At 32.2% G+C, this 24,414-nt stretch overlaps 5 protein-coding genes across 7 annotated transcripts; 2 read left to right on the forward strand and 3 right to left on the reverse strand.

The window, feature by feature from the left end:
* Positions 1 to 19: 19 nt before the first annotated feature.
* Positions 20 to 4,353, forward strand: LOC126674886 (E3 ubiquitin-protein ligase RGLG2-like). 2 transcript variants are annotated; one of them, XM_050369413.2, is made up of 12 exons: positions 20 to 214; positions 1,049 to 1,288; positions 2,153 to 2,237; positions 2,318 to 2,458; positions 2,540 to 2,653; positions 2,738 to 2,835; positions 3,099 to 3,178; positions 3,252 to 3,357; positions 3,438 to 3,565; positions 3,641 to 3,821; positions 3,916 to 3,972; positions 4,045 to 4,353. In XM_050369413.2, exons 2-12 carry the CDS (start codon positions 1,067 to 1,069, stop codon positions 4,123 to 4,125), a joined length of 1,293 nt encoding a protein of 430 aa, XP_050225370.1. In that variant the 5' UTR covers positions 20 to 214; positions 1,049 to 1,066; the 3' UTR covers positions 4,126 to 4,353. The 2 variants fall into 2 exon arrangements, with proteins under 2 accessions (XP_050225370.1, XP_050225369.1); XM_050369412.2 differs by lacking the exon at positions 20 to 214 and adding an exon at positions 700 to 753.
* Positions 4,354 to 6,043: 1,690 nt separating this feature from the next.
* Positions 6,044 to 6,729, reverse strand: LOC126674647 (2S seed storage albumin protein-like). The gene has a single exon (XM_050369129.2). It carries the CDS (start codon positions 6,710 to 6,712, stop codon positions 6,302 to 6,304), a length of 411 nt encoding a protein of 136 aa, XP_050225086.1. The 5' UTR covers positions 6,713 to 6,729; the 3' UTR covers positions 6,044 to 6,301.
* A 2,097-nt stretch (positions 6,730 to 8,826) lies between these two features.
* On the forward strand, positions 8,827 to 10,959 carry LOC126671178 (28 kDa ribonucleoprotein, chloroplastic-like). Its single transcript, XM_050364907.2, has 4 exons — positions 8,827 to 9,475; positions 9,571 to 9,672; positions 10,298 to 10,579; positions 10,659 to 10,959. Exons 1-4 carry the CDS (start codon positions 8,966 to 8,968, stop codon positions 10,719 to 10,721), a joined length of 957 nt encoding a protein of 318 aa, XP_050220864.1. The 5' UTR covers positions 8,827 to 8,965; the 3' UTR covers positions 10,722 to 10,959.
* Positions 10,960 to 11,064: 105 nt separating this feature from the next.
* LOC130014456 (protein-L-isoaspartate O-methyltransferase 1-like) lies at positions 11,065 to 13,207 on the reverse strand. 2 transcript variants are annotated; one of them, XM_050364910.2, is made up of 4 exons: positions 12,933 to 13,207; positions 11,991 to 12,261; positions 11,733 to 11,897; positions 11,065 to 11,610 (listed from the first exon to the last, which is right to left on the reverse strand). In XM_050364910.2, the coding sequence occupies exons 1-4, from the start codon at positions 13,077 to 13,079 to the stop codon at positions 11,360 to 11,362; spliced, it is 834 nt and encodes a 277-aa protein (XP_050220867.1). In that variant the 5' UTR covers positions 13,080 to 13,207; the 3' UTR covers positions 11,065 to 11,359. The 2 variants fall into 2 exon arrangements, with proteins under 2 accessions (XP_050220867.1, XP_055961231.1); XM_056105256.1 differs by lacking the exon at positions 12,933 to 13,207 and adding an exon at positions 12,816 to 12,837.
* Positions 13,208 to 13,301: 94 nt separating this feature from the next.
* LOC126671179 (protein-L-isoaspartate O-methyltransferase 1-like) lies at positions 13,302 to 15,997 on the reverse strand. The gene is made up of 4 exons (XM_050364908.2): positions 15,677 to 15,997; positions 14,519 to 14,789; positions 14,200 to 14,364; positions 13,302 to 13,759 (listed from the first exon to the last, which is right to left on the reverse strand). Exons 1-4 carry the CDS (start codon positions 15,923 to 15,925, stop codon positions 13,509 to 13,511), a joined length of 936 nt encoding a protein of 311 aa, XP_050220865.1. The 5' UTR covers positions 15,926 to 15,997; the 3' UTR covers positions 13,302 to 13,508.
* Between the last annotated feature and the right edge of the window lie 8,417 nt (positions 15,998 to 24,414).

A 24,414-nucleotide genomic window follows, 5' to 3' on the forward strand; every position in this document is an offset into this window, starting at 1 on the left:
AAAGAACCACCCATAGAATTGAAGGTTGCCATATCCATTACTCAACTTTTAAATTTCTTTTTCAAAAAACTTTAACAAAACAAAAAAAAAAACATTCACTTTATTTCCCAACCTCACTCACTAATCACTATCTGCTCTGTTACTCTTTGTCTTCTCCGCCCGCTGAATTTTGTTGTCACAATGTTAAAGAAATCCACTTCTTCTTGTTCATAAGGTATTCTTTTTTTCTCTCTGTAAAATTACTGACTGTTGTATTTTTGTTTGAACTTATAGTTTATAATTATCATTTCCATTATTTGGAGACAATCTTGACGTGGGCTCAATTTGAATTTGGATTTTGATGACTAGAAATGTACATAAAATTTTGCTTTAGATAAGAGGTAGTTCAAGTTGAATGTACACTGTAGACTGTAATTTTATGCTTGCAATTTATATGTTTAAATGGAATTCACTGTACAAGTATGATACATTTTCTGGTTAAGTCTTTATATGTTGGAATTAGATTTTAAGGTTAAGATTTTGCTTTGTTTCATTGACTTTAGAAAGTCTTGCTGATGGAATGGACCGCATTGGACAATTTTTTTATAGTTTCACAGATTGACCTAGTTATATTGAACAGGTCTTTATTAGGGTAAGCTTTTTTTTTGTTAATATTACGGTTCCACATTCAAACAACGATTAACTTTGAGTCATTGTCAAAAAAGAATTGACAAAATGTTTGTCATGTTCTTGAACTGTTTGATTTCCTTGTATGTAAGTTCTTGTATCATTTTAGCTTTTAGAATCATGAAGTTATATTTGAACTTTGATTCCACATGGCTACTCGATTTATGCATTATATGGCATTGTATATATTCTTCATATGATATGATGCGGAATATTGAAAGGGAAATTGATAAATGTTACTTCATCGAATCATTTCTTTATTTGTGTTTTTGTTTTTGGAGATATAATGTGTTGGTAAAGAATGTAATTTCACATAGTTGACTTGGGTTATCACTGTGTTGAATATGATTCCAATTGATGTACAATTATATTTACGTTTCAGAGTTTAATTGTGAAATTGATGGGCGGAATATTTTCAAAACAAGGAAGTCCACGACAGGCTTCTGCCCCGTATTCATGGAACTATCCACAGCCGCCATATGGTCAACCAAATCAAGAATATATGCCATACCAACAATGTGCACCTGTACCTCAAGGCTATGGTGGTCAAGCTCCAGATTCTGGGAGGAGGATGGACAGGAAATTTTCGAAGATAGATGATAACTACAATAGTCTGGAGCAGGTGAGTTAATGAACCACTGAAAGTTGTAATAGAAACATTTCTTTTTTCTGTTAGTTACTTTAAGCTCTCAGGCTAAGGAATTTTAGGATTTTTAGGCGCTAGTTAGTTACAGATCAGTCGAAGACTCAGGGATATGTGCATGAGAAGCTAACTGGAATTTGATTTCTAGTAGAGAATCATAATAGACAAGCTGTATACTTTGGTTCCTCATACCAATGAGCAGAAACTCTCAGGCATCCTGACCAAGAGAAGGATACACCACACCCATACTGTAGTGGGGTTTCTCGCTGTTGGCTAAATGTTTCCGTCAATTTCACTGCAAAAGTTACAAGTCCATTTTTTTGTCCTTTCCATATATAATAGAAATGAAGCACGTTATGATTGTTATTTATGCCACGTAACCTCAGGATTTAAAATGAAGTGGTGCTCCCAAGGTGCTCATTAGATAACTAGGGTGCTTAAAAGCCAAGCACCCTAAGAAATGTGCTTCTTCCAATTTAAGAATATGTTAAGTAATCAATTTGCCTATCAACTTATAGATTCTTTAAGAATGATATAAGATCTTATGTGACATTCAATCTTTAGTTAATCAAGACTTCTTGAATAAACAATGTTGACCATTCATTATGCTTTCTACTCAGCAATGGTATAGTTGCAGAGGAGCAAAGTGGGGCCAATTGTTTGATAAGTCGTTAACTTGAGGATTTGCTCCATTTTTTTACTTGGAAGCATTATGATGTTTTAATTTTTTAATGCTTTTCTGGTGGATTAGACTATATTATTACTGTTGATTAAAATAAGTATTGTGGAACAGTTGAGAGTGATTTCCTTCTGCTTGAGTTGACACTCAATCTGTCCTTGCAGGTTACTGATGCCCTTGCGCGCGCAGGTTTGGAGTCTTCAAATCTCATTATGGGTATTGATTTCACAAAGAGTAACGAGTGGACAGGTCTGTCCTTATCTCAGGTTTTAAAACTCATATTTTTCAAGGTATTACAAAACTTGCTTAACCTGATTAAATATTATTAGGTGCAAAGTCATTTAATCGAAGAAGTCTACATCACATCGGATATGATCAGAATCCATATGAACAGGCAATATCTATCATTGGAAAAACACTCTCTTCATTTGATGAGGATAACTTAATTCCTTGTTATGGATTTGGGGATGGTATTTACCCAAACATGTGCAGTGCCATTTATAAACTTTTTATTCCCGAATACACATAAAGTATTTTATTTTAACTGGCAGCATCGACACATGATCAAGAAGTTTTCAGTTTTAATCCGGATGAGAGTTTTTGTAATGGATTTGAGGAAGTGTTAAGTCGATACAGAGAATTGGTCCCTCATCTACGACTTGCAGGTTCCAATTTGAACCACTCGTTCTCTCACTTGTTTCTTTTTTCTCGGTTGCTTATCTGCTAATTGATTTTTCACTGGATTGTAGGGCCAACATCATTTGCTCCTGTCATTGAGATGGCCATGACTATTGTTGAGCAAAGTGGTGGACAGTACCATGTTTTAGTTATTATAGCAGATGGACAGGTACTTTCTTCCCGGTCTGTGTTTGATCATAATTCACATAATTGTTTTTAATGTGTAATGGTTTGACCTTATTATAATTTGATAGTTTCATGCATCTCATACCGTACTTATGTCATATACTGAAACCATGATATTTTGATCGAATCATGATAAATTAACGCCATGGTTAACCTTATACAGTGTGCACTAGTAAATTTCATTCCAAAATTCATTACTGATGGAAAGATAAAAGTAATGGTTGAACCAATCATTGGTTGTTATAGGTAACCAGAAGTATTGATACTGAGCATGGACAACTAAGTCCGCAAGAGAGGAGAACTGTTGAAGCAATTGTGAAAGCAAGGTAAGGTGCTTAGATTTGTTTTAGAATTAATATTTTCTCTCTAAGAACAATTTCTAATGTTTCTTTTTTGCAGTGAGTATCCCCTTTCAATAATATTAGTTGGAGTTGGTGATGGACCATGGGACATGATGAGAGAATTTGACGACAACATCCCTGCTCGTGCATTTGATAATTTCCAGGCAAGTGGATTTCATCTTTTCTTCGCGAGTACCGATGTTTCATCATTTGATAATTCTAACTTAAGTTTGAATCTTTATAGTTTGTAAATTTTACGGAAATAATGTCAAAAAACATGGATCGATCCAGAAAAGAAGCAGAATTTGCCCTTTCAGCCTTAATGGAAATACCTTCTCAGTATAAAGCAACACTTGAGCTCAATATTTTGGGGTAATGATTTAACTTGTCAATAGCAGTGGCAAGGATATATCTCTCTCTCTCTCTCGCTAATTTTTTTTTTCTCAGTTCTAAAGGGAAGGCTATAGACAGGGTTCCCCTTCCACCTCCTCAGTATAGTACAGCTTCATTTAGCAACTCAAAACCTTCACGCGCAAGCAGTTTTCGCTCCAGTCCACCTAATTCCGGTAGACGTAATGCACAGGCAGCTGGCACAGCTCCTCCTGCAAGTTCTACCTCTGATAATCAAGTAATTCACGCCATTCGCCACTTCTTGCCTTTCTCATTATACGTTGTTGATGAATAGAATGTTTAAAAGGTTATCCTTGGTGTGTTTCCAACAGCTTTGTCCTATTTGCCTTACCAACGCGAAGGATATGGCATTTGGTTGCGGACATCAGGTAATAGATTCTTGTGTTTCCCAATTGGATTTGGGAGTAAAATATTTTATGTTGATCATTTTTATACTGCAGACATGCTGTGAATGCGGACAAGATCTACAGTTATGTCCCATCTGCCGGAGCGCCATTGACACCAGAATAAAGCTCTATTGAACTCATCTAGTTGCATTTATCTTGAAGACTTAAAGAGGTAAAATTAGTGGCGCTTTGCTTACTTTTGTTTTGTGTTGTAGCTAATCTCTTTAAGATAACAAAACTGACCTGATTTTGTGCTTTGTAAATAAAACTGATTACAACACATTTGTTTAGCTACAAAGTATTTGTATTTTTGCTCATCAGTGGGTGGGTGCAATACCTTAATATCCATTGTTGATGTTGCAACTGCTTCTGTGATTTTGTTGGTGTTGTTCAGTATTTGCATTTAGTCTAGTCAATTAGGCATGTGCAGAAACAGAACAAAAATATGATCATTTTTTTATATTTTTGATTCGGTTTGTACTCAATCCACAGCTTGATTCAGTGGATCAAAATGTTAGAAATGGATTTAAAGGGGTACTAATACGCAATTTGGTCTAGAAAACAAATATGAATAATCTTTAATCCAGAAAAAAGCATAGCCACTTGAGTTCTCACCGGGCAGCTTTTTTTTCAAAATGCCTGCCATTAACAAGTCCAGCAACAAATTGCTGTTCTTAAATGCTTTCAACTAGCAAACTACATTCATTACGTAAAGGCCTAATTACTTAAAAACACCCCATCTTATAACATTTTTTCGTTTATACCTTGACCTAGAAAAAAATTCATTTGTACCCTTTATTTGATTTTTCATTTTCAACTCTACCTTAAAGCACTAAATTGAACTTTTTTTATTTAAATAAAGTTTAAAATAGTCCTTCATTTTTTAAACTATATTCTAATTAGACTTTAATGTTATTAATAGTACAAAACTACCTTCTTCTTTACAAAGTTAAACTTATAATAATTATTTAATTTATATTAACTATGAATAACTTTTAAATATAAAACCGTAATATTATATAATTTTTTTTAAAAAAAACAGATTTTATGTCCGCCGGAGGAGCACAGATATGCTCCTCCTTCTGTCAAGGAGGAGCGATCTGCTCCTTCTTGACATGGAAGGAGAAGCGATCCATGTAAAGGAGGAGCACAGATATGCTCCTCCTTCATGTGAAGGAGGAGCAGATGAGTGCTCCTTCTAGGTTTGCTCCTCCTTTCGAGGGATCCGAAAAAAAATAAAAAAAAATTATTTTTTTTGTAAAAAAATTCGTAGCGGTGTATAAATTAAAAGAGTATGGTGGTTTCTCGGAAATATTTTTTAATTTATTTAGTTTTTTAATAAAAAATTTAAATATAATTAATTTTTTGGATTTATTTAAATATTTTTAAAGTTGAAGGACTTATTTGTATTTTTTCAAATAGAAAAAAGACGATATAACCATTCTATTTAAGTATTTTTAATGTTTTCATCCTTTAATTAATTAAATTGTCAAAAAACAAAATTTTAGGATACAGTTGAAAACGAAAAATTAAAAAAAGGGTACAAATGAACTTTTTCCTAGGTCAGGGTATAAACGAAAAAATATTATAAAGTGGGATTTTTTTTTAAGTAATTAGGCCTAATAGAAATAAAGCTTTTGAAATGCTTCAAACTTATACACCGTCAATAGTCCTCAGAGTCTAATACTGCATATGATACAAAATTTGAAGGCTAAATCCACCTTGAGATCATTTATGTATTTTTTTTTCTTCAAAATACTAGTTTTTACTTTTTAATAAAAAAATTATCCAAAAATAAAATGTGCACTATATTTACCGGAAAACACATGTAAGACCAAATAAATAAAAATTCAAGAATACAAAACCTATTAAATAGAAAAAATTAACTCATTGACCTAAAGTCACTTTGTTATTTAAAATTTGGCCAAATTTGAACTAACTTTTCATTTTGCACGAGATAAGAATTTGAAATTAATACAACGAAATTTGAACAAAGATCATGAAAGATGAGAAATCTAAGAGACAAATTTGTTTTTCTTAGAAGATACTGGTCCTAGTGGAGGATGAAATCAGGACTGTTACTGTTATGTACGTTTCTGGGCAGTATGTGTTAACTACTAAAAACTAAAAAAACAATACACAGAAAAGACATAATTCATTTCTTCACAGTATTCCCATTATACACTACAAAACATACTTTGACGTGCATAGTTTTACAAGATCACGCACAAATCAGTCACAGAAGAACCATAAGCTTATGGTGAATGGTCCTAGCTACTTCATTTATTTATTTATAACTTAACCATTCAGATTAAGATTCGATGTCACAGTCCTCTTCGCTCAGCCCACAAGTAGACGGAAGGCCTCTGACCCCAGTAATCACTCTCGGCCATTGATGTCTCATCACCTCTCCCCGCATTTCCTGATAAGCAGACTCAACCGCCGGACATTGGCATTCATCTCGCACTTGCTTCAGTCGACTGCAGCACTGCTGGAGCTGCTGTTTTTCTTCGGATTTCCCTGACTTTAATTGTCTCATATACTGCACGCAGGAGTTTAAGTCCTGTCTCTCGACTTCCTCACGGCATTGCCCTTCTCTTCCTGTTGGGTTGGTTTCGTCGATCTCGACGGTGGTGATGATGGTTCTGCGGCCGGAAGATGCGTCGGCTATGACGATTAGGAGAATGCTGATGAGAGCTACTGTAGGTATGAGCTTTGCCATTTTCAGTTGATGGTGGAAGTAAATATGAGAATGTGTTTATTTATTTATAGGAGATTTTAGGAAGTGCATGTGAAGAACGTACGTGGAAGATGTTTAAAATGGCAAGTCACGTACATAAGTTCTTGAGGTGTTTACGTATGTTATTGGGGAATGGTTTGTGCTTACACCTACAATACCAAAATGCAGATTCTTGCCACATTTTTCATGAATCTGTTTAGTCATAATTCTATCAATGTTTTAAAATAGAACAGGTAACTCAATTGGTATGGTGACCTTTGCACTGTTTATTTGATTCAATCAATTTAATAAAATTAAATAGTTCAAAGTAGAATAAAGGATCACTTTCACCCATAAACTTCCGTCAAAATATCCAAAAAGTTCAAAACTGGAAAACCGGATTACTTTTACCCTGAACTTGTCAAAACCGGCTCAAAAAGCCCCTTATGCTGATGTGGCACCTTAATTGGAGAGTGGGTTTTTAATTAATATTTTTTATTCTAATTAATCTAAATTAAATCCTAATTAATTACAATTAAAATCTAATCAATCCCTAATTAATTCAGGGGTCTTTTTCATTTCTTGTCAATTTTTTTTTCATTTTTTTCCCATTCCGGCGAGGAGGAGTTTCAAGAACAGATCCTCAGCTTGAGGATCTGTTATCCTCAGCTTGAGGATCTGTGACCCACGGGTTTGGAAGAATAGACCCGCGGGTCTGTATTTTTAAAATAAAAAACAATAACTTTTTTTGTGTATATTAAAAAGTTAGGGTTAATTTGTTGATATTTTAATTTTGGGGGTTAATTAGCTAATTCAGATTTTAAAATTTGGGAATGAATTTGTTATATATTAAAAATTAGAGGGTTAATTTGTTATTTTAGATTTTAGAATAATAGGGATTAAATTGTACTTTTTTAATTATTAGGTCTTAATTTATAATGTTTAAAAAAAATTAAGATCATTTTAAATTTTTTTCTATCAAAAACCACCTTAGGCAATAAAATCACTATGCAAAACCGGAGAGTGTATTACACTCTCTTGGGTGAGAGTCGAGAGGGGATTTTTGACCCGTTTTACACAAATTCAGGGCATAAGTGATCCCTTTTTTCCAGCTTTGTACTTTTTTGATATTTTGACGCAAGTTCGGGGGGTGAAAGTGATCCTTTGTTCGATTAAAGTAAGTAAATAAAAAAATATTTATATTTTAAAAATAAGGCCTAATTACTTAAAAAAAAACCCACCTTGTAACATTTTTTCATTTATACCCTGACCTATGAAAAAGTTCATATGTACTCTTTTTTTGATTTTTGTTTACTTTTTTTTACTAAATTTTTTAACTCTGTAAATTTATAAAATACTCTGTATTAAAAACTGTATTTAAAATGGAAATAAAATGTCCTTTTAGTAACCGTTTGAAACTGTTTAAAAACAATTTCTTAAAACGGTTGCTAATTATGTTTTTAGATTCAGTTTGAAACCGTTTGAAACCTATTCAAGAAATAGTTCAAATTTTGTTTTTTATAAACCATTTGAAACTGGAGAAAACAGTAAATATTGAATCGTGTTGAGTTTGGAGGTTAAATATTAGGCTTAATGACATAAAAAATTGCAAATTTTAGCGTGTTTTGCAAATTTAACATAAACTTTTAATTTTGACAAATTAATACACAAACTTTTAATTTTGACAAATTAATACACAAACTTTTAATTTTTTACAATTTTAACACAAATCAGTTTTCCGTGAAAAAAAAAAAGCTGATGTGGACGGCGGAACAGTGGTTATTCCGGTGTACACATCAGCATTTTTCTTTATTTTTTTGAAAGAAAATTGATCGGTGTTAAAATTGCAAAAAATTAAAAGTTTGTGTATTAATTTGCCAAAATTCAAAATTTATGTTAAATTTGCAAAATACGCTAAAATTTGTGTTTTTTTACGCTATTAAGCCTAAATTTTATAAATACATTTTTGGATATAATCCCAAAAAAAATGGAGCATTGTCAAGGGAAATGAAGGCCCCTAAATAATCCGAAAATAAAAGCCCATAACCCATTCAAAGATAAAAGGCTGAAAATTGCAGGCCATTTCGGACCATCCGCGAAGAAGATGTAGTGTAGCATAGCATAGATCTTACTACTTCATAACATTATACCCGTCTCTGTCTCCTTCCTCTCTATCTCTTTAACTACTCCTGCCCAAGCCTTATCCTCAAACCCTCCTCTTCTAAACCCCTCCTCTCCACCCTCCAAACAAAATCCATGTCTGCCACACCCACCTTCAAGCCCTTATCAATGGCAGACTCCTGCCTCATATCCCTCCCTTCCCTCTTCACCTCTAAGCCACCAGCTCTCTCTCTTTTAACCCCACCCAGAGCCATTAAACTCCACTTATCCCACTCCTCCCTTTCACTTCTCTCTCTAAAACCCAAGACCAAGTTCTCTTCTTTTCTTCCCTTGGTGGCCCAGACCTCGGACTGGGCTCAGCAGGGTGAGGAGAACGAGGGCTCTGTTACTGTTGAAGAGAAGTGGGAGACTCAGGAGAGTGAGACTGAAGAGGGTACTGTTTCTGACTGGGAATCTGAAGGAGAGGGGGTTTCTGCTGCTGCTGCTGCTGCTGCTGAGGAGGATGAAGGGTCTGAGCCTGATGAGGAGGCGTTTGAGGAACCTCCTGAGGAAGCTAAGATTTTTGTGGGGAATTTGCCTTATGATGTTGATAGTCAGAAATTGGCTATGTTGTTTGAACAGGCTGGTACTGTTGAGGTTGCTGAGGTATAATTTAAATGTGTTTCTCGTTGGTTCTTGTGATTATGTTTTTGTTTCATGTGTGGTTGTTTTTGATGTGTTGGAATGTTTTTGTTGCATAGGTTATTTACAACAGGGAAACTGATACTAGCCGTGGATTTGGATTTGTGAGCATGAGTACTGTTGAGGAAGCGGATAAGGCTGTCGAGATGTTCAACCGTTATGTAAGCTTTTTTATGTTACATTGGCTGATTGACATTTTAGAACTTGTAGAATTGGCAGAAAGGAAATGAAAGAGAAAGAGCATGTGCTTTGCTTCAGATACTTTCTTGTTTTGATGCGTTTATCTTTATGTGAAGGAAGAAAGTAAATAGGTTTAGAGTTACAATGGCACCAGCTAACTAAAGCATTCTAGATACAGGAATAGATGAGAAGGAAGAAATAGTATCCCGTCTTTCGGTAGTGAGTAAATTGTCTTAGAAGAGTTCATTGATAGCTATTTACCAGTTGAAAGTCTTATGTTTTGAAAGTTGAAGTAGTTTTTGTATGCAGTGAAAATGTCGCTTAATCATGGTTAACTTATTACAGGAGTTGCTAATAACATCAAAATGTCAATGCCTGTTTATCTATTGACATAGTGGCTGCTTAAGTGCTAATTCTTCTGATAATACTTTGTTTTGTTAAACCTTCATTAAATTTGCATAGCATATAATGCCTCTTCGGTCTACCTTATTATGAACAGTTTGGAAACAAGATTTCTTTTGTTGACTGCAGATGATTTAGATGTTTTGGACGATTTAATGTGATTTTGTCTAACGGTGTTTGTTACTTTGGTTTGGATCTGAACAGGATATAAATGGAAGGTCCTTGACTGTAAACAAAGCTGCTCCTAGAGGATCAAGGCCAGAACGTACTGCTCGTGTGTTTGAACAATCTAACAGAATCTATGTAGGTAACCTGCCTTGGGATGTCGATAATGCTCAGTTGGAGCAAGTTTTTAGTGAACACGGAAAGGTGGTGGATGCTCGAGTAGTTTATGACAGGGATACTGGTCGCTCACGTGGTTTTGGCTTTGTAACCATGTCTACTGAGACTGAGTTGAATGACGCTATTGCTGCTCTTGATGGACGGGTAAGTTACTCTGCGCATTTTACTTAACAGCTATTTACAACTTCAGATTGATAATGTGGGAATCTATTTGGTTTTGCAGAGTCTGGAAGGGAGGGCAATTAGAGTTAACGTTGCTGAACAAAGGCCAAGACGCAACTTTTGATGTATTATGATTTAGATATAAGTTTCGGTCCCTGTTTTTCTTTTTTTTCCCGCATTTTCTGTCTTTTACCTGTTCTTTTGTGAGTGAAGTTCACAGTATTAATTTTTGCTAGTTAGCTCAATGGGAGATTTTCATCAAAAGATATGAAGCAATGGAATAGCTTCACATGCTCCTAAAATTTGTTGCTCAAATTGACAGCAGAATATAGATTATGCAATGCTATTTCAGAGATTTTCTTTGTGCAAGTGTATAATTGATGGCATTGAAAAGTGGCCATGTGTTTAATGACTTAAACTGCTATTACTGGTGTAGTATGCTCATACTAAGTTATTTAGAAGATAAATTAAAATTTAAACACTGCTGTTTATTATTTATTTTATAATTTAATATTATTTTTATATTTTACACATCCACACATGTCTTTATTATGTATTTTGAGTTATATTCACAACTGTACAGCCACTCCTTAGGATCTAACTGCGCCCATTGATATGAGCAAAGCAAACAACTTTCTCATATCATATTACACAACCGCCTCTCAGGATCTACTGATGACAATATACACAGTACAGCTATTTATAAGTATCTAAGTTGACATCCGCATTTCTCATCGACCTCTGGATGAAAACACCCAGAAATCAACTCTCCCCGAGTTGATCATCTCTACTTGTTAAAGGAACATAACGAACTGGAGTTTCATTCCGCGCACTAATAGAACCATCTTGCTTCTTGTCAATGATTTTCAGGTCCTGGAAAATGTTACCAACTGGAATCACCATTCTGCCACCAGGCTTCAACTGATCTAAAAGTGCTTGTGGAATTTCTGGTGCTGCTGCTCCTACATGTATGGCATCATACGGCGCAAACTCTGGCCAACCCTGTCTTCCATCTACCAGCAATAGCACATTACAGTTCAGCAAATTTGAAATTTACAAGTCCTACGATTAAATACAACTAATTGTTCAAAATAACAATCTCCCGTTTCATTAAGCTTTATTTAAAAAAACATACCGCCGACATGCATAGAGAGAAAACCTTCCTTCAACAACGGTGCTGCAGCACTTTTTTGGATATTCTTGATTGAAGAAATGACTAGTTCTGGAATATGTTCCATGCCAACAGCACGACCTTGTGGTCCGACCATAATGGCAAAGCATGCTGTCAAATACCCGGTACCTACAGGAGGGAAAAACAGGAGCTCTATGTCATTGTTTGCCCAATAGACAACCCCATGAGAACTGAAAGGATCAGCTTGGAGAGTAACAGAACCTGAGCCAACATCTAATGCATGCATGCCAGGTTTCAGATGCTCCTCCAACAACTGAAGACATGTTGCGTGCATATGAGGTGCGGAAATAGTAGCATTGTGTCCTATTGGCATTGCTCTGTCGACGTAAGCTAGAGTCGTATCTGGTACAAATAAAGCCCTGTCAATAGTTTCCATTACATCAGCCACCTTTTTGGAACTGATCACGCCATAAAGTTGTAAATTTTCCACTATCGTTTTGCTGGTATTGCTACCGCTTCCCGCCCAGGATTCCTGCAAATGTCAAAATAAGAATTTCAATGTCATGTTCGCAAGTAAGGAAACAAAGATCAGTCTGAAGACTAATGAACATCATGATATGATGCAAGAAGATCAAACCAAACAAAAGAATGAGAAAACACAAAACAAAGACCATAATTTTAAGGTGAAATTCATCTACTGTACCCCTACCCCAATAAAAATGACCAGTAGAACATAGCATGCCCGCAAAATTTGACAGGATTTCCCTAAAATTAATAAGCATACACCTATCCAAATGCGACGTTGAACGCAACAGCATACTCTTTTGTGAGGCACTGTGATAATTACAATCATGCATATGTACTAAACCTTACACCCATCAAGTTAATAGGTATCAACAAGCGAAATCGAAAAGCAATGATCACTTATTTAGAACAGCTTTCTCAGTAACTGAATTCTCTTTTGCCTATGAGCTGAATTGAAATACTAAAAGAAATACTACCATTATCAATTCATAATTTTCATAATCAAGCACAGCATATCAACCCAATTAAATTTTGTCCTATAACAACTAAAAGAAATACTACCATTATCACTTTACATAATTTTCAAAAATCAAACAACAAATTGAAAGAAAAACTTGCATAATAACTTCCAATTTTCGTTATTTTGGTCTAACCAAGAAAAAAAGCTTGTTAAAATACCTGCATCCTGAAGAAGAGAGTTCTCTCAAACAGAAATGGAAAATCTGATAATGATAAGGATGAGAGCTGATGAGAATGGCCAACTTCTTGTGTTTGTCTCTTGGTTTCGTGTTCTTTCTTCCTTACAACACTTGTCTCTCTAATCATTCACTGTCCATTTCTCCCATCATCAAAACGACAACAACAATAGAAGAACTTGTTACCGTTAATAAATCAATTTTTTACCATAGCTTTATTTTATTTTTCTATTATCATATAGTTTTAAAGATGGCTTTATGAATGAAACAAAAATAATCTTAATTTATATGAAATACTAAAAGAAAATCAAGTCAGCTCCAATTAAGAGTCGGGTTGGGTACTTGCAAAAGATTGCACTTGAAATGCTGACACTTTAAACATTTTAACGAAAATATCATGTTATCATTTACAAGTTAAGCAGAGGAGCAAAGGACTCCAGAGACAAAGATGTGCTGATGGCATTATATACAGCTCTACAACCACTTCTAAACCAGCATAACCATAAAAAGCAACCGTTTTCTCATCATCATTGACTGCTAGGCGAAAACACCATGGGAATCAATTATCCCGTAGCTGCGCATCACGGCTTGTTAGAGGAACATATCGAACAGAAGTTTCACTCCGTACGCTAATAGAACCATCCTGGGCCTTGTCGATGACCTTCAGATCCTGGAAAATGTTACCCACTGGAATCACCATTCTACCACCAGGCTTCAGCTGATCAATAAGTGCTTGTGGAATTTCTGGTGCGGCTGCTCCGACGTGTATGGCATCATAAGGTGCAAACTCCGGCCAACCTTCTCTTCCATCTACCAACATTAGAGCAACTATTAGTCACAGTTCAACAAATTTGAAATTTAGACATCATAAATTTAAGTACCACTAGATTGTTCAACAGGTAACATTGGTCAATCAAATAACAAAAATACAAATGATTGTCAATGAAATTTAGTTCCCCAAGTGAGCTTGTTGTAGAAAATCAATTGCCAACAAAGTTCTTTCTGAAAGGTGCCTACAAGATTCAAACATCCATTCGAAATTCCACGTCTGTCTGGATATGTATATATGCACATATTATAAAATCCTGATTCTAAGGAACCTATGTAAAATAACCTCAATATCAATTTACAATACTGTTTGGCGACTTAATCAACAATCTCCCATTTCCTCAAAGTTGGCAGAGAAAAAGAAACATTTAATTTCCTCTGAAAACAAATAATCCCCATTTTTTAAAATTTTAGAAGCATACCCCCAACATGCACAGAGAGGGAACCTTCCTGTAATAATGGAGCTGCTGCACTTTTCTCGATATTCTTGATAGACGAAGTAACCAGTTCTGGAATATGTTCCACACCAACAGCACGACCTTGTGGTCCTACCATAATGGCCAAGCATGCTGTCAAGTACCCCGTACCTAAGATGCAAAAAGAAAACACAGCAAAACTCTCGGTCACTTTAGCCAGCAACGAAATGTTCATCATAGCAAGGAGAACCCACAGTATATTAGCATGGATACAAGAAAGACATGGTCCAGTCATTAAGTAAGTCAATCTGGAGAGAAATAGAACCTGAGCCAACATCTAATGCATGCATGCCAGGTTTCAGATGCTCCTCCAACAGCTGAAGGCATGTTGCATGCATATGAGGTGCAGAAATAGTAGCATTGTATCCTATTGGCATGGGGCTGTCAACATAAGCTTGAGTCCGTTCTGGTACAAATAAAGCCCTGTCAATAGTTTCCATTACTTCAACCACCTTCTTGGAGCTGATCACACCGTAATGTTGCAAATGCTCTACCATTGCTTTGTTCTTATTAATGCTACTCCCAGTCCAGAATCGCTGTAAATTTGTCAAAAATCAATATCTCATTCCGAATTAACATGATATGATGCAAGTAGATCCAGCTAAAAAAAGAGCCATACTCGTGACACAAATTTTATCCTGCTCATAGCATGATTCCTAGTTAGGACAATTAAAAGGATGGTGGGACTACCATCTAACACCATAACAACAAATTGAAGTTCTCGAGTCATAGAAGACAGACCCAAATGGTGATATCTTCCACCAAAAATGCACAGCCTAACCGCTAATTTTTACAAGGGCAATAAAAAAACACAAAAACACAGTGTATTGTCTATGAGAAAACTTGAAACTACAATTGTCAAGGCAAAAAATATTTTCATGCAAGACCTCTGTCTCAAGGACAGATATTTGTAGAGTTTGGAGGTCCAGAGCTCTGAGGGTTATGGTGCAAAATTGAGGATCATTTGCAAAGCCATCAATCCCGCTAAAAAGGGCCAATAGTAGAACACAGCATGCCCACAAAACTTGGCAGAAATTCCCCTGAAATTATACACATTAAACAACCCAAAGGCACTAAATTTGCAGTGAAATGCAGTCAACATACTATTTGCTCATGCACTAGGATAAATAGAAATCATATTTATACACTAAATCTTACAGTCATCAATTGAAAAGATACTACGATCAACACAAACATTTTTATCTCCAACTCTGTTACCATTCACAAACTTGGCAAATCCAAGCTTATTGAATTTTGCTTAATTTTCTATAATTAGCTACAATAAATTGATTTCATGGCAACACTAGCCTATAGTGTCGCATATCAGAAGACAAAAAGGAAAAATTACATTATCATTCGATCAGCAATTGAAATTAAGAGTATAGTATCAAATTGACTACATGAAATCAATTTTATAAATTACCTCCATCCTGAAGAAGATTGAGTTACCCGTGAAGAGACAATTAAACTTGGGGAAGGGAGATAAAATAGAGAACTGATACAGCAAATTCTTGGGGTGACCGGTCTTGCGGAGGAGAGGTAAAAAGCGGCGGCGGCGGTGGTGGTGGTGATATGAAGAGTAGTTATAGATGAAGATGCGTTTAAGAGGAGGAATTAGAGAGTTGCGGTAATTAAACGCTACTGCACCTGTTGGTGAGATTGGCATAGGCATAATTGTGTCTGGTTTCTTCTCTTTCTTAACTCTCTTTCTCTTACACTCTTCAGCCCATTTCTTACCAGTCTCGTCATTCCTTATCCAGTTCCACCATTAATGGATATGCACTCTTTTCTTTGGGTTCTGTTTCGCTTCATAGCCCAGCCCACGTTATGATAAAGACAAAGAGTAAAAAAGTGATTATGGTCCTTGAATTTATGAGCGAGCATCATATCAGTCAAATTTAATTTGTTTTCACAATTTAATCCGTAATTTTTCATGAAATTAGGATTCTCGATTCTTCATCGTAAAATGACTTGTGTATCTTAACTTAACATAATTTGAACTCTTTTTATATCAACTGTTTGTTTTGTAACCAAGAGTGTGTATTGATTGATGTAATAAGTCATGATTGATCGACTCAGAGGATTTTTTTTTTTTCAAAGTAAAATTAATTCGATCTTTGAATTTTTAGTGTATTAAAAATAACTATGAATATCTTTATTTGATAGTTTATGTTGATATCAAAATGTTCGAATTTTTTATATAAATTTTTTACGTCAACTAATACTTTTAATATTTTTATAGAAAGAATTATGGACTAAACTAATAACATCGAATAAATTTATTGTATAGTAAGATTTCATCTCACAATTAAGAGTCCTGAGGCCATCTCCAACCCACTCTATAATTGAAACTCTATTTTTTAGAGATAGAGTAAATTTTTCTCCAACCACAAACTCTGTCTCTATCTCTAAATAAGTTTTTCTCCAACCACAAACTCTATCTCTAACTCTAAAACAATATTTTAAAACTACACTATTCTATTATTTTAACAACTTAACTCAAATCAAAACTTTTTTTACATATTCATCCTAAAAATAAAAGCATATTTTTTATTAATACTAAAACAATAAATATTTAATCATATAATAATAAATATTTTACTAAATAAAATTGAATAAAATATTAAAATTTGTAATGTGTAAATTAAAAATCATATTTAAATAACCACACATACTAAAAATTTATTAAAATAATACAAAAATTAACATAAAAAAAAATACAGCAGTAATTAAAATAAAAATATAATTATCTACTAATTCTCGGAATTAGCAAACGCTCCCATAAATGATCAATTAAATCATTACGGAGTGCAATATGGCCATTTTTATTCTTGATTTTTTTATGAAGATAGAATCTTAATGCGTGACTTGAACACTATCAATAATCCAAATATTCGTGCTCATATTGAAAGTGAACAAGAACGAATTTTAGAAAAAAGTGCTCCACAATCTCGACAATAATTTTTCGTTCCCCATTCTTCGGGTGAATATTGTGCTAATGTTACCGGAAGTGGAAGTGGTTCACACGAAAATTAAATTATTATTGTTGTTGTTATTTTTAATAATATTATTATTGTTGTTGGTGTTATTTTTATAATTAGTTACATTATTTATGAAAATATATTTTTTGTTAATTTTTTATATTATTAATTTATAATATATGCGGTTTTTAATATTTATAATTTTATTAGATGTTATATAAAAAATAGAATAATAAAGATATAAGTTTTTAATACCTGAATATATTAGGACATAATTGTATAAATTAAAGTTAATGGGTTAAATTAGTAATTTGTAAACTTGAAAAAATACAAAATAATCCTTATAGAGTTTTGAATAGTGAAACTCCACATGTAGAGTTTACTATTCAAAAACTCTAAAAAAATGGAGTTTTTAAGATTTCTAATCCACATGTTATCGAACTAACGGCGGTGGTCGAACCAAGGCGGTTATCGATACGGCTCTGAACATTGCTGCATTAGATTTCTGGTCACCTTCTTTAGCAAATACTTTTAATATTTGGTGTCTGCTTCATGTTTATTGATTAGTTTAAATAGTGGTGGTTTCTACTTCTGTAGATTCTTCTAAGCCGATGAAGAGTATTATAAATGGTTTCTCTTCTAATGTAATTGTTTGATTTGTTTTGCCTTTTCTTGCACATTTTATATTTATAATAAAGTTACCTATATATTACTGCACACTAATTGTTTGATAGAATGTCTCAGGGAAAGATTTATTAGTATTATAAAGTGAATATGATTGAATAATAAGTATACACAATATTTGTAGTTTAGTGTTATAAGTATATACAATATTTGTAGTTATATGCTCTTAACTTAACATTACAACTGTTGTTGATGCAAATTTTTTTATATATACTTCTGCAACATTTTTATTTATATATAAAATAAATAAATAAAAAAATGATAAAGTAAAAAAACCATATTCTATTTTTATTTTTTATTTCATTTTTGATATTAATAGGAGTTGAGAATTGAATTTTGGTATGTGTGACTAAATCCTAAAGCAGCAACAGCATAAAATTTAGAAGACTAATCAAATATGGAGTTCAAATTTATCCTCTTCTTTGTATAAATAGTCTACTTTTTGTTAATCATAAGTTGATAGTATTTTATTTTATTGCTGTATTTGGTTGGAGTTTCCTACTGCATATCAACCTTAAGTAAACTTAATATCAACTCAAATTTATTTAACATTTTTGACCAATTAACATTTTTGTAAGCTATTTCTTTTGTTTTAATTTTGTTTTATTATTCTTTAAATAAAAATATCTAAGATTTTTTTCGGTGATTTATATAAATTTAATATCAGTTTAATGTAAACTTAAATTTATATTAAATTTGATAGTCTATAAAACCGAAAATCAACCTGATGTGAACCGGATGTGAACCTATATCAACTGAATTAATTTAATTTAATATTTAATAAAATTTGTCTTGTCGCTCTTTACAATATCAAATGACGTTTTATATAGAGAGAATTATGATATTTAGTATAATCACAAGCTGAATCTCTTTTAAGTGAAATATATTTATAGTCTGTAAAACCAAAAATCAACATCATATAAACCGGATGTGAACCTATATTAATTGAACTATCTTAATTCATTTTTTAATAAAATTTGTCTTACTGCTCTTTACAATCTTAATGACATATTATATAGAGAGAATTTTCAGATTTAATGTAATATAAAAATTGAATATCTTTTTTAAGTGAAATGTATTTGACAGTCAAAAAAATCAAAAATCAACTTAATGTGAACCGGATGTGAACCTATATCAACTGAACCTTAATTCAATTTTTAATAGAATTTGACTTGCTTCTTTTTACAATCTTAAATGATATTTTATATAAAGAGAATTTTGAGATAATGTAATATCAAATTGAATATCTAAAGCAGCAATCTTAAATGATATTTTATATAAAGAGAATTTTGAGATAATGTAATATACAAATTGAATATCTCTTTTAAGTGAAATGTATTTAACAGTCTATAAAACCGAAAATCAACTTGATGTGAACCGGATGTGAGCCTATATTAACTGAACTATCTTAATTCAATTTTTAATAAAAATTGTCTTACTGCTCTTTACAATCGTAAATGATATTTTATATCGAGAAAATTTTGAGATAATGTAATATACAAATTGAATGTCTCTTTTAAATGAAATGTATTTGACAGACTATAAACCAAAAATCAACCTAATATGAAGCGGATGTAAACCTATACCAGCTGAATTATCTTAATTCAATTTTTAATAAAATTTGTTTTACTGCTCTTTACAATCTCCAGATCTCTTTCTTTTCACAATCTGCAACTTTAAATTTTCCTTTTAATCCTTGTTATACAAATTGTTTGAGTGTAATCAATAGGAAGCAACTCCGCAACATTATCATTGACCAGCTTGTAAAATATTCTTTCATTCCTCTCTTGCAATCCATTAAATTGTAATGTAAACTAACATATTATTCTTAAATGATATCCTTTTAGTCATTTAGTGTATACATCATTTTTCTCATAACAATGTATTAAAATCAAAAGAATTCAATGTAAACTTAATATGAATTCAATGTAAACTAATTTAAAATAAACTCTTAATAAAATAATTATAAATCTAAAATTAACTTACTCTAATCGAATTAATTTAATAAAAAATATTCCTATCAAAAATAATTTTATAAATTGACAAATAAACTAATAGTAAAGCGAAAGTGAACTTGTTAAGATTTTCTGTGATGATCGGTGTGAACATAATATCAACTAGATATAAATTTATTATATATTATACAAACGGTATATATAATACATTAAAGTAATTGCTCTTGTAAACTTCACTTCATATGAGATAGCGGGCTGCTTTGTACCACGTGATTCCCTGCTGTTGCAGGGAATCACGCACCAGCCCGCCATATGAGATGGCGGGCTGGTGCTAATTACGGTGATTAAGCTAATCACCGTAATTAGCTACCAGCCCGCCATCTCATATGGCGGGCTGATGTGCAGCCCGCTATATCAGATAGCGGGCTGGGTGGGACCAGGCACAAAATAAGAATTTTGTGTCTGGGAGGCACAAAATTAGAATTTTTGTGTCTATGAGACACAAAAATGTCAAAAACCCCTCAAAGCCCACATGTTTCTCCTTAACCAAATAAACTTCAAGTTTATTTTTCCTTAACCAAATCCACCTGCTAATTTGACATTTCTTATCTCCATTTTTTTAAAGTATTCTCGACAAATTAGCTAACAAGAGCTTTGATCTTGCTTAAAAAATAGAACAAGTGCTATAGCGCCAGCTCATACTCTACATCTAATATACAAATTGCTTTTACTGTACTTGAAAATAAAATAAATAGACAAACCCAACTTCAACCTTCTTGTAGAAATTTCATTTATCCAATCATAATTGAAACTCCTAAAAAAACAAATTAAAATTGAGATGAACAATAAAAATAAGAACCACAATATTATTATCACCAGCACCACCGTTAACACTAGTACCCCGAATCCAACTCGCTCTTTCAGCTGTTCATCTTATTTTTCTGGAATCATTTTTACAGACTAATTCAACAACACACTCAGCTCGATGAAGTGAAATCTGAAAACACGCCTAAAAAGTACCTCGTCGGGCCACCGCCGGATTGCCGCCGATCGTAAACCAACAAACGTTGAATCTCATCTGATCGCCAAAAGTTTTGTTCCTCTGTCACGTGTTTAGCATAGAAAAGGGCAAATATGTCCTATTTTATTGTAAAATTAGTTTATTTTGGGGTATGAGTGATTTATGAAAATTTTTCTATTTAATTGAGAAATTTCTGCCAAAAAAATAATTATGAGGTAAAAACAAAAAAGAGAGCACTTTTGAGGGATTTGTGTAGATTATCCGGAATTAAAGGCAGTGGATGTTGAGATGCTTATGATAATAATAATTTAGACTGCAGCAGTATTCTGTAGAATTACATTATTTCTTAAGAGTGTATTTAACGTCTGTAATGTTCAAATGCATTTATTTTATTTGATAGTATAATACAGTGTTCATCTGTGACTAGCTAGTTGGACCAAAAACATGCACCAAAGGTGTAAACGAGTTGAAAATTGAAATATTTATAAGTTATTCGACATCAACTTGAAAAATATTTGAGATCAACGTTGAGTCAAACTTAAGCCAAATTCATGGAGTAATTAATGAGACTCGTAGAGCTCGCGAGTCTAAAAAGACTTCTCATAAAATTAAAATAATATTTTATATTTTCATAAAATCAGCTTTATATACCGTTAAACTTAGATATGTATCAGAAAAATTGGTTAGTTGCATATTTTATAGTGAAAAGAAATTAAAATATATTAAAGATGTTTATTTTTTAATAATATTTTTTTATTGAAACTGAAATTGAGTCAAGTTCAAGTTAAGTAGTTCGAATAGTGTTCGAGTATAAAAATTTAAACACAGTCGAGTTTGAGTTCGAATTCGAACTTATATAATAATACATTTGAGTTCGAGTTCGAGTTCGAGCTAGGCCTAGCTTGGGCTCTGCTCGACCCATTTACACTCCTACATGCATGCACATATAAAATTATGAGTATTTATATTTGATGTATCATACTTAGAACTATTTATATGGCTAATTATGAAAGTTTTCAAGTTTGAATTCTTCTAAGATAAATTCATATATGTTTTGTTTCGGAATGAATGTGTCTTATATTATTTAAATACTATTGAATAATCGGACTTATATAATTTGAATGAAATTTACAGCCGTATTCATATTTTCTAAAAGTCTAAAATTTGAAATTTATTTGTAAAAATTCAAATTTATTATAGTTAAGGCTATGGTTGTCATTTCATATTAAAAAAATATGATATGTGGTTGTTAACGAGAGGAGTGTAAAAATCGCTACCTTAATAGTTATAGTCATTGAATTATTAAGTTGAATATAATCCTATGAAGAATTTATGGTGGGCAATTGACCATATTATTATTTAGATTCTTCAAAAAAAAAAATATGAATACATAAGTTAATATTATAATTTTTTGTCTTAAAATTTGAAGCATTATCTATTTTATATTTTATATTTTTTAATACAATCTTATCGACTTTATAAAATATTTCCGAGTCCGCTACTAATTAAATGATAGAGGAATAATAATTCAGAGTCAAGTAAACGCAAGAAGTCATTTAGGTTGATACAAAAGAAATAACTAGCATGATTTTGACCTATGCTTTTTTTTTTGTTATCATTTTATATTGATATCCACACATAGCTGTATAGTCATCAAAACTAGATGTGCTTGCAGTTGCAGCAGTTCAGATCAAATCGAATTAAAATAAAATTTTGTTTTTTAAAACATTAATACAAATTGAAATTTAAAGATATAACTTTTCAAAAATTAAACTAAATTAGATCAGTTAGTTCAATTTTTTAATTTAATTTGATTATTTTTCTTTATATTGCACTAAATTTAACCAAATGTTTTAGTATACTATTAAATTAAATTTATCTATTTAGTTTAATTATTCAATTCGGTTTAATCTTTGTCTAATCCTAGCCGTGCCCAAAGGAGACGGCAACTATTATTGATAATATATCAATCGAACGGTGAGAATTGAATGACTAGCCGAGCTCATTGGCTGTTGACTGAAGACTTCTCTTTTCATTTTTTTAATTGGCGGCGAAATTTCCTTCCCCATTCCAATTTATTTTAGTCATGGCGTGTGGGGTATACGGTCTTAATTTTAAATGATCTCATATGTATAATTCATGCTTCAAATATGAAAATGACATAGTTTTCTTTCCTATCATGTAACACATTTGAAATAGTTCTATAAAATTACAAGTTCGATTGTTGGAGAGAAAAATAAGATCTGACAATTAAATTAAATTAAATACTTATGATAGGTTATAACATTATTATAGATTTGGGGTAACTTTTTTATTAAAAATTTTCAAAAGCCACGTCTTGAGAGATAAAATAAATCATACTCACCACAAACTTGGTTACTAAAAAAGTGAAGTGTAAATTGAAAATAAAAATAAAGTTACCGGTTGAATTTCATTTTTACATTTTTATGAAAATCTATGTTTTGTGTTTGTTAAGAGAATGCGAACCATCAAACCAGACAACACATATTCTTACATAATATGCATGTTTTATGTCAAATTATCGGGAATGATCGTAAAACTATCCTGAAGTTCTAAATAATGTGCTCATTTCGAATTTGAATCACCTATACAATATTTAAGATCAGTAAATAAATAAACTTGTGTAATGCTATAAAGGATTTTCGGTCGTTGCTGGATTAATATAATAATATCTATGGAATATAATTCATAGCTTAAACTATTTGATAATTTTAAACACGACATAATAAAATAATATTAAACTATATAAAGTTAAATGAATTTGAATTTGATATAAATAAATGTGTGTCTAACGAATCAACGAACATTGATTTCGTATCTAAACGGATTAAATACATTTCATCATTTTAAACATTATTAAACATAATTAAGCATCTCTAATTAAATACTGTTTATTTTTTATTATACTAATATTTTTTGTATTGTATATGTTATTTATTTTAATAGGTCTTAAAATTCTGTTGTATTATAATAAATAATTGTGTACATTATTTAAATAATTAAATAATTTAAACGCCTCATTGTAAATAGATTGGTCCAATAGTACATGTAGCTAGAGGTAGCCACAGTTCATAATCAGACGGTTCTTGTTCGGAACCGCCAGATCGCGGTTCAAAAAAATATGAAACCGACCCGAACACGTCTAAGTAACGGTTTCATGCCGGTTCGGAACCGATGGGTTCCGGTTCCGGGTTGTGGACGGTTCAAAAAAAATTAAATTGAAATATAATTATTAAAAACCAAAAATTTATTTAAAAATAAAATAACAAGGGAGATAATATTATAAAATAAACCATTTTTTTTTAAATATTATTTTAATAAAAAATTAACTAAAATAAATTTTAATTAAACAACACTAAAATTATACATACACATAGATACTTTTTATATATTGCAAATATTGGTCATAAACTGATTGCAAAAGGGTCATTTTCTAACTGTTGTGTATATAAAATATATATATATATATATATATATAATAAATGTATGATCTAATATT

Source organism: Mercurialis annua, linkage group LG3 (genome assembly GCF_937616625.2).
Source record: "Mercurialis annua linkage group LG3, ddMerAnnu1.2, whole genome shotgun sequence".
NCBI classification, from domain to species: domain Eukaryota; kingdom Viridiplantae; phylum Streptophyta; class Magnoliopsida; order Malpighiales; family Euphorbiaceae; genus Mercurialis; species Mercurialis annua.

What these genes read in the sequence shown, in the direction of transcription:
- LOC126674886 (XM_050369412.2), top strand. Translation starts at nt 715, where the DNA reads ATGTTTGTCATGTTCTTGAACTGTTTGATTTCCTTGTAT. An exon ending in TTGTTATGGATTTGGGGATG is followed by an intron (nt 2,459 to 2,539) that starts GTATTTACCCAA and finishes TTTAACTGGCAG; the next exon opens with CATCGACACATGATCAAGAA. An exon ending in CTTGAGCTCAATATTTTGGG is followed by an intron (nt 3,566 to 3,640) that starts GTAATGATTTAA and finishes TTTTTTTCTCAG; the next exon opens with TTCTAAAGGGAAGGCTATAG.
- LOC126674647 (XM_050369129.2), bottom strand. Translation starts at nt 6,712, where the DNA reads ATGGCAAAGCTCATACCTACAGTAGCTCTCATCAGCATTCTCCTAATC.
- LOC130014456 (XM_050364910.2), bottom strand. Translation starts at nt 13,079, where the DNA reads ATGATTAGAGAGACAAGTGTTGTAAGGAAGAAAGAACACGAAACCAAG. An exon ending in CTCTCTTCTTCAGGATGCAG is followed by an intron (nt 12,262 to 12,932) that starts GTATTTTAACAA and finishes TGACATTTGCAG; the next exon opens with GAATCCTGGGCGGGAAGCGG. An exon ending in TGCATTAGATGTTGGCTCAG is followed by an intron (nt 11,898 to 11,990) that starts GTTCTGTTACTC and finishes TCCCTCCTGTAG; the next exon opens with GTACCGGGTATTTGACAGCA.
- LOC126671179 (XM_050364908.2), bottom strand. Translation starts at nt 15,925, where the DNA reads ATGCCTATGCCAATCTCACCAACAGGTGCAGTAGCGTTTAATTACCGC. An exon ending in CAATCTTCTTCAGGATGGAG is followed by an intron (nt 14,790 to 15,676) that starts GTAATTTATAAA and finishes ACAAATTTACAG; the next exon opens with CGATTCTGGACTGGGAGTAG. An exon ending in CCTCTCTGTGCATGTTGGGG is followed by an intron (nt 13,760 to 14,199) that starts GTATGCTTCTAA and finishes TAATGTTGGTAG; the next exon opens with ATGGAAGAGAAGGTTGGCCG.
- LOC126671178 (XM_050364907.2), top strand. Translation starts at nt 8,966, where the DNA reads ATGTCTGCCACACCCACCTTCAAGCCCTTATCAATGGCAGACTCCTGC. An exon ending in TCGAGATGTTCAACCGTTAT is followed by an intron (nt 9,673 to 10,297) that starts GTAAGCTTTTTT and finishes GGATCTGAACAG; the next exon opens with GATATAAATGGAAGGTCCTT. An exon ending in TTGCTGCTCTTGATGGACGG is followed by an intron (nt 10,580 to 10,658) that starts GTAAGTTACTCT and finishes TTGGTTTTGCAG; the next exon opens with AGTCTGGAAGGGAGGGCAAT.